Source organism: Engystomops pustulosus, chromosome 10 (assembly GCF_040894005.1).
Source record: "Engystomops pustulosus chromosome 10, aEngPut4.maternal, whole genome shotgun sequence".
Lineage (NCBI taxonomy): Eukaryota > Metazoa > Chordata > Amphibia > Anura > Leptodactylidae > Engystomops > Engystomops pustulosus.
In genome coordinates this window covers 62933038-62945582 of record NC_092420.1, presented here as the reverse complement: position 1 = coordinate 62945582, position 12545 = coordinate 62933038, and the positions used below count along the sequence as shown (strand labels likewise).

At 37.9% G+C, this 12545-nt stretch overlaps 1 protein-coding gene across 1 annotated transcript; it reads right to left on the bottom strand.

The window, feature by feature from the left end:
- Window positions 1-865: 865 nt before the first annotated feature.
- On the bottom strand, window positions 866-12037 carry LOC140105259 (calcium-activated chloride channel regulator 1-like). The gene is made up of 14 exons (XM_072129204.1): window positions 11782-12037; window positions 10715-10852; window positions 10450-10600; window positions 8711-8819; window positions 8162-8339; window positions 7849-8073; window positions 7347-7571; window positions 6095-6275; window positions 5613-5719; window positions 4453-4674; window positions 3070-3340; window positions 2230-2397; window positions 1595-1831; window positions 866-1318 (listed from the first exon to the last, which is right to left on the bottom strand). The coding sequence occupies exons 1-14, from the start codon at window positions 11938-11940 to the stop codon at window positions 1044-1046; spliced, it is 2646 nt and encodes an 881-aa protein (XP_071985305.1). The 5' UTR covers window positions 11941-12037; the 3' UTR covers window positions 866-1043.
- Between the last annotated feature and the right edge of the window lie 508 nt (window positions 12038-12545).

The window sequence follows — 12545 nt, the reverse complement described above, 5'->3', positions numbered from 1 at the left end:
TCTTCGACATTTTACACTAGGGTTGAACCCTTTTTCTTTAGCAATTATCTATCTGTTTGTCTCTGTTCATTTGTCATCTGTTCTGAACACATACTCAGAGTAGGGACTGTCTCCCCAGTTGTCCCCTATGGGTTAGAGAAGTTTGAGCAAGTAGGCAGGGACAGGTGTGCTCAGGCCATGTAGCTCTTATCAAGTCTAATGTGTGTGTCTTCTGCCACTATGCCTTCCCAGGATTTTTGGGGAAGTGCCCTTGTTCTAGAGATGTATATACATTATCTATCCTCTTTACTTACATTTATTGTGCCTAATGAAGGCTCAGATAAATCCAAAGAATAAAAATGATCCAGCTTCAGGTTCGAATGTAAATAATAAAACGTGTGTATCTATTTCAATATACAAGTCTCAATAAAATATCTTAATCATGGTTTGATGATTAAGATATTTTATTGAAACACGTAGACTTTGCCTGCAGACCTTTGTATCCTCTTCCTGCTAGATTTTCTATGAACTGCATTTAATGAATTGGAAATAAATACACAAGTTTTTTTTTATTTACATCGGACCTGAAGCTTGATTATTTTTGTTCTTTGGATTTATATGTGGTTCCTTTGGAAGAGGTTGAGCCTTCGGTGAAGGCTCAGGACCTTAGTCAAAGCAGGTTGTACCGATTTAATAAATACAACCATACCTCTAGCAATGCTATCCATCTTCCTTTGAATCCCTCGTCTGTATTATGTATTTAATGCTGGGTAGGTTTCCTATTGAAATGATTCATGAACAAGGCTGAGTTCCACAAAATTACTTTTTATTACACTTTATTTATCATTTTACAAAAAGTGAACAGATGTACTAGCTTCTCATTTTCACTTTTAGTTGCATTTTAACTGTTTTCCCTATATTTACCTTCACCTCTTATGAACACTCCTAGCCTTTCTTTGCATTATACTAAATAAAGAATATTGGTCCTTCCCTCATCAGTATTTGGAATCAAAACTAGGAGTGTATCCTCAAAATCTCTAATAGAGAAATTTGATCCTCTTTTGTCATTTGGACCCACTCACTAGTGTTGGAGGAATAATGAAAGCGGCCTGAGCTATATTTGACACATCTGATTGATGAGAGACTTTATCAATAGCAACCAAGGCAAAGTACAGGATGGTGCCATTTTTTATAACATTTTTTTCTGGCTTGAATGAGAATGTTTCCCTGGATCCAGCTGGCAGGGGAGTAAGAGAGGAAATGTTGATTGTTGTTGAGCCATAAAAGTTGGTTCTTATATCCCTGTGGTTGATGTTCATTCTTAGGTCATAGCTGGAAGCTGTGGAAATAAAAGGTAAACAAATATTTAAAAAATACAAAAGCCATCTACATCCCATCTATATATTAAAGGGGTTGCCTGGTGACTTGTCTGTCTGTTGATATTGATGACCTACCCCTAGAATAGTTCATCAGTTACAGACCTGTGGGGTCCTTCCAATCTCAATAATTGCAAGCGGAGCAGAGAACCTTTTTCAATTACATTTTTATAATATTATATAATTTTTTATAAATAATTATAGACACAAAAATGTCAAACATTTAATCAATTTCTCACCTTTTCCCTGGTCCAGATCATCCCCAGTGGCTGTCCACGATAATGTGATCCGATCCTCCACAATCTCTGCCTGTAAATCTGTTATTCTCTCAGGTTTATAGATATCTAGTTTAGGACCCCTTACTGTGTGCACATCAAACACAACAAATGAACCTCCTGATGCTGTCCTGCTGAATTCTCCTACATTAAGATCTTCATCTGGAATTTTAAAGTTGGGAAGATTCATGGTCACAGTACCTACAAATAGATTTCCAAAAATCTTGCATTATTTTAAGTTATAAAGAAACTTTAGGAAATGTTTTGCAGAAAACACACATATTGGTTAAAAAGGTATTCCACTAATAAGAACGTTTACCAGGATAAATACAATGTACTTATATAGTCACCCCACTTGTGACCTTATTCCGGAAGTGAATAGGGTTCTTCAAAGTTGACTATTTACATGCTGAGCTATAACTTGTGGTAGAAATAAGTTAAGGTAGGATTAAGAACTGATGAGGAGTTGTGGATCTATATACTATTTGTTGGTGACAGGTTCCCTTTACAATAAAAAGAAACTAGCCAACAGCTTTAAGAAAGGTGATATTCCGACTAAAAATCTCTTATCTGTCAATTAACCACTGTATGTCTCTTACCATCTTTGATAGATCCTTGAACACCAAGAGCACGGTTCTTGGGGAGGGTCAAGTGGCTTTGACCCTTATTATTGTTTGTGACATGTACTCTCAAATTGTATCTTCCATTTTGTGAGAACTGTGTGAAATATCTTGAATATATTCCATCATTCTTTATAATATCAGCACCTGAAAACAGCATCTCATCATTACAGTATATTTAATTCAGTTTACATTGTGGATTCAATCAACCTCCTTTTCAGCTGAAGTGGAGAAGCACCCTCCACTAGAGAATATTTTACAAACAGGCTAGACTTCACATGGATGACTTAGGCTATAGGATATATTTACATCACAGATTTTGTCTCTGTTGTAAGGATACATCAGGTGTATTTTCGATGTGCCCCTCAGCATGTCCTCTAGTCACCCCCCAGCCCAAACTTAAAGCACACAACCAGTGGGGGACCACTTTGAGCATATGTTTAGTGAAGTCCATAGGAGGGATGCAATATGTTGCATCCAGTTCACTTTAGCTCCGTTGGCCTCCGCTAAGAGTATACGTCGCTCAGCAAAAGAGAGTAGGATGGAAGCCAGCTGGATTCAGCTTGCCGCAGCTTTCTGTCCCGTATTATCCAAAGAATATGACAGATATGTCTATGTCAGGAACTGGCATCATGATGTGAACCTAGCCAGAACACATCTAAGATGGGTAATTATAACAGAACACATAAACACATACTAAATGATCATTATTGTTGATGCTATTAACCTCTTTCTCCCATGGTGTACTGGATGTTTTTAATAAAGAAGGAATAAAGGAACATGTTTTATCACTGGTGAATGATAAACACATATAACTACCTGTTCCATTGTCCAGAAGTTCTAGGGTCACTATTGGTCCAGTGACAGGTTCGATTATTGCAGTGACTTTTGCTCCAGTGATCGGTGTCAGTCCTTGACTTACTGTGGCATAGATAACCATGGGGTTGGGATATTGGTTTGCGTCTTGGTTCATGTGGGCACTTACAGTAATTGGAGGAATGTTTTCATCTGAAGCCTTAGAGTTCACAACTAAACCTAAAGCTTCAACTGAAGTGCGAGTATTGCATAAACTGTAAGTCCAGGGTCCTCTCTAAAACAGAAAGAAAACCTTCATGATCATTCAGTTTAGCACAAGATACCAGCTTTAAAATTATTGAATGCTTTTTATTGTTTTGTGCTGATTTATATTATTTATTATAAATAATAATAATAATGTTGATAATAATACTACAAAGAAGAATCTATTACATTGGTTTTGAACAGTTTTACTTCAATGTGAAATTAGGTTTAGAAAAACACGTATATGAGCCTAAGGCGCCTCATGGCTCCACCGTCTCCTAAAATATTCACGCCTCCACCTACTCTATATGCAACCGGTTTTCCCTCCCACTTATTACAGACAGACAGTGATGTCGGCCGGCTGTCTGGAAAACTTACATACGTATGAGAAGTCTTTCCAGCGCAACTTCACCAATAACCTGTGCTGGATAGACTTCTCGTGCATGCACGAGCCTAGCAGACAGCCGTACGACGTCACAGACTGTCTTGTACATCAGCTTGTAGCCATTGCATCTGTCTGCTCCCTCCTCTCTGCAGCTCCCTCCTCCTCTTTCTTCATGAGGCCTTTAGGTGACAGGCTGGAGGGGGCACTTTTCAAACAGCTAAAATATGGTTCTGGTTTCATTGTTAGGAGGCTTGTGTTTCTAGATGTTACAAACAGTACTATAAAAGTACAAAAGTACTATAAGAGGTGGGTACTTTATTTGAAAATTGCAATCCTGAATGTAGCTTTAAAGGTGAATATTTTTGTTCCAGTCGTACACAGAAACAAAAATTTAAGGTGAGCTTCTCCTCTTTAAAATAACATCAGAACTTTGTTTCTAGGTGTCACAGGTGCAAAAGCGTAGCCATTTGGCGTGTTTCCCATGAAACTAGGATTTATTTTTGAAATAAAGCTTTTGGAATGTTTTCCAATTTTTTATTATTTTCGGGGAAAACAGTACTTATAGAGCACAAACAAGGCATGTCTGTGTAATTTTAGAATTACCAGCTCACTGATAAAGTATTACCAGCTTACTATTGGTAGCTGTGTGTAGGGTATTAATCAGGATTCTGGATCTGGGCAACCTCCATGGGTTACAGTCAAAGCCTGCCTTCAAAATTGTATCAATATTAAAAATCAGGAAAAAAAAAAGGTTTTACCTCCACTGTTCCTCCAATAGCAAGTCTTGATGATTTAGAAGCGGGGTCACTGATGAATTGTGTTGAAGTATACACAATCCCATGTGGATCTTGTAAATAAATTTGTGGTATCACAGTTTGCCAAGTAATTAGAAAGGAAGTGTCACTGCCCACTGTATTATCAATGTACACGGTGCCATTTAAACATTGAGTTGGCTGAAGACATAATGCACTGCTCTCCAGCTGTAGAGATAAGATTTCATGTAAATGATATTATTAAGCAGTTTTATATCCCTTAGAGTCAAATCTTTTTGACACATGGTGCTGCTGGACACTTTTAATGCTGCTGTACTATACTGTACATACTGTAATTTGTAACAGGAATGATTTATGTAGTCAATGGATTAACCCCTTGGATGTCAATCTTAATGGACACTGTGGCATCTACCGGAAAGTTATTTCTTACAGGATGGTCAAAGCATCAGCATCCCACAATGCAAGTATAGGGTGGCAATGGTTATCATAGCAGCTAGGGTACCCTAGTGGCACAAGAAATAAATGAACAGGAAATCTAAACAAACAAAATAAATTGTTTTATTAATTTATTTATTTATTTATTTATTAATTTAATGGGTATCCATAAGAAATAAAACTATTGCACTTATCATAGCGCTGTTGTGTGAAACTCATTGCTATGATGTCTACCGAAAGGTGCACATACCTGTTGGTGTTAGAGATTCATTTCAATTACTTTGACTCAATAGGAAGCATTAGGGAGGTCATATATGCCATTACAAAGAACTACTGGCCTGTACTGATTTGAATAAAGCCTTTGGGGTTAGATAGAAAACATACAGCAGTTACATGTAGTTACAGCAGATTCTACCAAAAAATGCAGTATCTCCTATCTCACTCAGCATCTCTCACTCCTTCTCTCCTATAACTTATATGTTATCTGATCTACGTAGATCTACTGAGCTGCAGTCCCCTAAAGCTCTAGCAAGATGGATTCCATAGAGATTTTATAGTGAATTCTAGTGTAGGAAAGAAGGATAGGAGCATGACACTTTAAAAAATAAGTATTTTTTACTCTACATGTATCCAAAGATTGTTGAAAAACTATTTAAATCACAATAAAACATCTAAAATCTAATATACTGGGGAAATGAAAAAACATTCACCTGTAAAGACTTTTTAGTGATGTCTCCGTCACTGGCTGAAATTGAACTGAAGGCATCGATTAATCCTTGTGCATCCACTCTGTCTGTGGATATAATTGTTTTTCCACCTGAAAATAATAAAAACTAGTCATTTTTTTTATCGGTGCACAGATTACAGTCAATTACTCCATACACTCACTATTATAAGGTAAAATATTCTGTGCACATAGTACAGTAATCTGCTAGAGGCTATAGAGACGCCAATTCTGTGGCTGTGTACCTGTAGGCCTGCCATGTTACAGTGCACTTATATAAAATCATTAATTATATGGCTTCTGATGGAGCTATCTTTTCTGTTGGCTTGATTAAATATCACATGATAGGCCTCCGATGTTACAGTAAGGCCCATAGAATTATGGCTGCAGCTGAACTGAATAGTGTAATAAAGTGGTGTGAATTAGGGCTTATACCCAGATATGTTTCAAACAGTCATTTGTTCTCACCTGTAATTTTTGCAATCTCTATAAGCTTTGGTTCTTCAGAAGGTCCAAGGAAAATGACATGGATAATGGCACCACTCTCTATGATTTGTGGAAAACAAAGGCTGGTATCATATTCATCCTCTCCAGCTGATACTAATATGATTTCAGTTCCAGCAGATGAAACAGAAGTTCCTTGATTTACCTTGTCAGTAATACAACATATCAATATGCATAATAAACATTCATTTCCCTTCTTGCCATTCTATATAAAACATATAATTTTTCAAGAAAACCTGTTTCTCTGGCGCTAGAACCGTGCTATATTTTTCTGTGGGATGTTAGTTTGTGGTGCAAAGGATTAATGAATTGGCGCATGGACTAAAGGGTTTCAAACTCCCTAGACTTGCTTTTAGCTGTTCTAATTTTGTGCGGGAGAGTCACCAATATTATGGCACTGACATTTCATAAATGAAGGTGCAAGAGGCATGCGCAGAACTCCCGCTCCTCGTAGCTGTGCGCCAAAAATGTAAGGGTAGGAAAAGAAAAGAGGCTACTGTAGCCGCGACGTGTAGCCTCATGTCCGGCTACTCCATGCCCCAGTAGCCGCTTAACAAAATTTACACATTAGCCTAATAAAGTTTTCTAAAAGATTAGAGGATTAGCTCTTAAAAGAGCTATCCTCACATCACATACATCCAACTACCACCCATTCTACCTTTATAGGTAAAATCGCAGTGGTAGGTTCCCTTTAAATGTCCATGTTGAGCTGTTGAGGCTTCCCTAGAGGTCAATGAGGCCCAACTGTACAGACATGTGCAAACTATTTAAAGGACATCTACCATCAGATTACCTCATGGTAGATGACTATAATTTACCTCTCCGACAGGACAGGGAAGTAAGTAATAGTCAGCTACCATCAGGCAATCTGAGGGCATATAGAAATTTTTGCAGAAGACGGGTGTTTCCAGTGGCTTAGGCGAGGTGCCAAATGGTGATACACATATAGGGAATACTGACACAGACTATAGCTGAATTTTACACCAAGCTTTCCACAGTAGTAGCGCTCCAGTTCGAAAATGATCTGATGAAGGACCCAACCTACATTTCCCCTATATCCTGGCACAGTTCCGGTCACAATTCGCTGGCACTCTCAAGATATCAAGACTGTCACTTCATCTTAATTCATATTTGGAGAATGAGGGAAACTCCTTTTCCCTGTGAATCCCTACTGTGTAAAAGTAATACATTATAAACTACAGAGAGAATACGGTACCTGAATTCCAGCCAAAAGTCCAGAGCAAATATTTGTTCCACCTCCAGCTTCCGTTGGCAGAAGTCGCTTCAGGCGTTGACGCTCCACATCACTTTTTATTTGGACTAATTGGGATCTTATGGTTGCAGAACTTGAATAGGTCACCAATCCAACATAAGACTCAATCTCAATGACTTGCATAAGAAACACCTCTGCTGCCTGGTACAAACGTCCAATACGATTATTCTGGGAACATAATGAATCACAAATATATAAAAATTATATTTTTATTAGTAATTTTTTAATAACCTTTATTACAAGGAAAATGGAATACCCTTTTACAGAATGAGTCAGGTAGTAAACCCAACAACTCTAAAATTATTCTCACATGCCAAAGAGAAAAGATCCTAATAACTGATTTGTGGCAGCACTGCCAGGCTATATACTATAGAGGGAACACAATGCGGGGCATTTATCATTTTTGGCACAGGTCCACTGGTCACTGTGGGACATGTGAACTTACAATGCTCATATTGTCAGAGACATCCAGCACTAAAGTCACCACTCGCTCTGAATACTGTAACAGTGTGAAGGTAGGGTCAGGAATAGTGAGTGCCGGGTTTGGAGGAGTGGACTGGATATCAGCAGAGCTCTGGATCACATCCCAGGTACTACGATAGTTGCACATTTTATTTTGCAGGTTTGGAGCTTCGGTGTTGTGGTTACTTGCATCACAGAATTTAGTGACCTACAATAGTTATCACAGAGTTAATTTCTTCCAAAAGTACAAGTTTCCACTTTACATTTATATGAGAGAATGTCAGACTTATACTTACAGGAGGCAGAGCCTGCATGTACATTAAGGATGTTGTGACGGGGGTCCATTGGTCAGGCACAAAAACACAGCCTTTTTCATACAGATTAGTTGTAGGGTCAATATTACATGGAGAAACATAACACAAGTTTCCCTGACATTTTTGAATTACATTCTCACCAAAAATATCTACAGAGCACCTGGAAATGACACATTTAGACATTTAATATATATGATAAAAACAAATTTAATACATATACCGTAATAAGAACACTATCCATAAATTTTCGAGGCTAAGGCTGATGCTGGAATATTACAGTACAAGGTTAGCGTAAATATTTTATAATTTTTTGTAAAATTTTGGAATTTTTTCCACTCTTTTTTTTACGTTTCCATTTTAACTTAGGGAAATCTGCACTAAATCCAAAGGTAATATTAACTATTTGATGGTGCTGTGATGTGATTTACTCCTTTCTATCACTACACATAGCACTTGAATGAGACTGAGTTGAAAGAACCTGCCTAATGTGACATTACTGGCCTGTGATGCAGAAGCTTAATACGATCTCACCTCGTGGCCTCCACTTTACGATTCCCTGAAATGTAGTAAGGAGTATCTGAGTTGTACTCATCAAATACACCCCATCGGAGATGAGCCCATTCATGAACAAACACTTTACCTGAAAATAAAAAAAATACAGTATATTTTTTTCATTCCAGCAAAAATAAATAAAGCATTAGGGAATATTTCTCTCGATGATTCATCTCTCTGAGGAGTTTAGACTATCCAGAGATCTAGTGTAAAGAGTTAAATGGTTTTCCACTTTTAGTAAATTCCAGCAAATAACTGATATGATTATATATTGTGATACTATACACATGGAATATTGTGTACAGTTTTGGGCACCAGAGTATAAAAGGATATAGTAGATCTGGAACAGGTGCAGAGGAGAGCAACCAGGATTATTAGGGGAATGGGGGGATTAGAGTACAATGACAGATTATAAAAAAGTTTAGAAAAAAGACGACTGAGGGGAGACCTCATTACAATGTACAAATACCTGAACGGACAGTACAAGGATCTCTCCAAAGATCTTTTTATCCCTAGGGCTGTGACCAGGACAAGGGGGCATCCTCTACGCCTAGAGGAGATTAGATTCTACCATCAACATAGACAAAGGTTCTTTACTGTAAGAGCAGTGAGACTATGGAACTCTCTGTTATGGTGGACTCTGTTCAAGAGAGGCCTGGACACCTTTCTGGAGAGCAAATACATCACGGTTTATGGGGAACAAAAATGTATTTAATTCTTAAAGGTTGGACTTAATGGACTTATGTTTTTTTCCAGCCTTATATACTATGATAATATATTGTTTGTGTAATTAAGAGTTATACAATTTTTCAATATACCGTATCTTTTGTCTAAATTCCTCAAGGTTTTCTAGATCTCTGTTTGCTGTCATGCTATAGGAAACTTCATTGTTTATTTTTTTTGGATAAATACCGGTCTATGGTCATGTGATGTTAGACACAGGTGCACCTGTATAACATCACATGACCATGGACTGGTGTTTATCCACAGGCTTATCCTGTTAAAAGACAGCAAGTTAAGCTCTAGACAACCATAAGAAATTGATAGATAAAGTATATTGAAATATTGTACAAGTCTCAAATATCAATTATTTGCTGGAATTTTCTGAAAGTGGACAACCCCTTCAAGCCATTAGACACCTGTCAGGTTTTTTATCTCTCAGCTGTTGGTGGATACGTGACAGAAAGCTGATTAACACAAACCGCTTAAAGGGGTTGGTCACTTTTCAATAAATCTGTTCCATTAGACGTATCTCTGCATGTATATACTGAGAACTTCAGTCTTTCCCTGTTCTCCCCATGCTTCCCTCTGCATATATACATAACTTCCTGTTCTTACTCCTTCCGTCCTAATGGTGAGGTGCACTAAAAGAAGCATCAGGGATGATGAATCAATTGATGAACATTCAGAGATTATTATTAAGGCAGTAAAGTCAAATGGCCAATTTATTTAAAAGAGTGGCCAAACCCTTTAAGGATGCGTTCACATGTTTGTGTTTTGAAATGCAACATAACAACCGAGGAGAGGAGATTTACCTTATTACATTGTGTTAACATTGCGTTTGATATCTATTGTCTTGCCTTTCATTTTGCTGGACAAAAATGTCTTGCACACCGGACTCTTTCTACATAATTTCAAACAAATGGAGCCTCAGATATGGACATTCCATTGAAGTACCACTCAAAAGTTTACAGAGAAATAAAAGCTTTTTCTCTTACCTCGGGGTCCGTACACTGAGATGAGTCCATCATCTGTCATGAAATCTGGAGTGAGGTGAATGTATTGCCCCGGTTCTCCACAGCGTCCATACTGTTGTGTATAAGGGTCGTTTGCATGTGGCAGGGTAGGGTTGGTGATTATAATATCTGCCTAATGTTACAAACATAGATCACAAAAAATCTAAGAAAGTTTTCAAATAAGTATTTTGGGGCTCATGTATAATGGTCATCCTTGTAGTCCCCTCCCTTCCTTGCATTACTCTACCTTGTCATATGTTTCTGCTTTGGGTCTTATATAATTATTTGCAGACCAGGAAGTGGGAACCAGAATCTTCACACTTTTTATGTATATTCTTTTGCCTGTGGCCTCAAATAGAAATCTTGTAGCTTCTCTTACCATATCCTTCAATAAAAAAGAAAATGAAATGGGATTACTAACGTAGGACCAGAACATTGGAACACCATGGGGCTCATGGCGCCGTATTTAGAAGGGCTTTTTATCAGACACGATCGGATTTTGGCGCTGGCTTTCACGTGACACAAATTGGGGGGGGGGCGGGCCACCGGACGATCCGATGGATTCAGACAACGTGCGGGACTTAACATGTCAAATTGTCTCACAAGACAAGCACTCACATACTCCGGGAAGAAGAAGGTAAACTCCAGTGGACCTCAGCGGGGAAGCAACACATGCAGGATATCGGACGCACAATCTTGGTGAATCACGCCGGACTACATCCTCGTTGGACAGTTCGGATCGGGGATTGCAACAGGACCGCGTAAGTAAATGTGCCCCCATGTATTGGTGTAATGGTGTATTAAATGTCTTTATTACAGAGCTGCATAGTCAGTTGTGCCGGCTAGGTAGCTGAGGTACTGGTACATGTTGTTATTTTTCTTTGTCTTAAAGCAATGATATTCAGTGATCACAGCCCATAAGCCTGAGCCAACTACAATAAGAGTCACCAAGTTAAAGGGAATCTACCATCAAAATCGATCATGATAAACCAGGGGCCCCTACTCATAGATCCAGACACCATGACTCTGGTAATCTTCTTATATTTGTTATTCATCGCTTCCTTCCTTCTAAAATCAACTTTTATAATTATGCTAATGAGACATACAGGCTATAAATATGTTATGAGAAGCCTTCCATGTTGTAGCTGCACAGGCTGCTCTAATCTGAAAGATCAGTTCCCCCACCCTCGGGGTGCCCACTGCTGCTGATATTACAGTAAGTACTGAAAGAGCAGGGGGAGGAGGAGTCACATCTTCAAGTTATTAAATATCATAATTACCTAACACTAAAGATGAAATATTTTGAATTCTTACCTTAATATTTTCGATGATCCTGAGATCTTCCTTGACATTAGGATTGATAGCAATAACTATATCTTCATATCCTCCATTATTGAGTTTAACCAGGGAACTCTGACTTTTGGCGAAGATGTAAGAAACTAAAACTAGTGCAAGAATATTTCTTGGTGTCATTGCCCACGATTCTGAATGCTCTGAAAGAACAATGCTTCCTTATGTACAGCATTTATATTCTCCCGTACCTTATTAATATTCTTGCCAAGACTTTGTTTATGACTTTCTGAAAATCAAGATGAGTCATTACTGATAAAAAGCAAAGTAATGCAAATTCTTCTGATATAAACTTTGTTAACTATTTGATATTACATGCAATAGTAGCTTTTTGGTAGAAAAAAGACCCTGTGAAACATTCCATCAGAAACTATGGCACTATCCAGGACATATCCCTGTATCCCGGAGAGATACCCTACAGATAAATGCTTATACTGACACCTGGTGGATAAATGTTACTTCTTATTTTTCTCAGTTCTATGCTGTGACATTTTCTATCGTGAAGTTGTACAGTTTTTTTTGTTTTGTTTTGTAACTTGCTTAAAATTTAGTACCAATTTTTATTATTCTAACAAGCTTCATTATTCATTACAATGTTCTACAGTACATTACACAATTTTATATAGTTCACATACATAACAATACAAATTCCATTATAGAGGTTTGGCCACTAAACTTTACCAGGGTTAATACAGTACCCAAATAGGGTCACCCTAATGGGTATTTTA

Bases quoted from the DNA above. Each gene is read 5' to 3' on its own strand.
- LOC140105259 (XM_072129204.1), bottom strand. From the start codon at position 11,940: ATGACACCAAGAAATATTCTTGCACTAGTTTTAGTTTCTTACATCTTC. The intron at 10,601-10,714 runs GTAGAGTAATGC...TTGTAACATTAG, and splicing joins AAGCAGAAACATATGACAAG to GCAGATATTATAATCACCAA. The intron at 1,319-1,594 runs GTGAGAAATTGA...TTATTTCCACAG, and splicing joins TGATCTGGACCAGGGAAAAG to CTTCCAGCTATGACCTAAGA.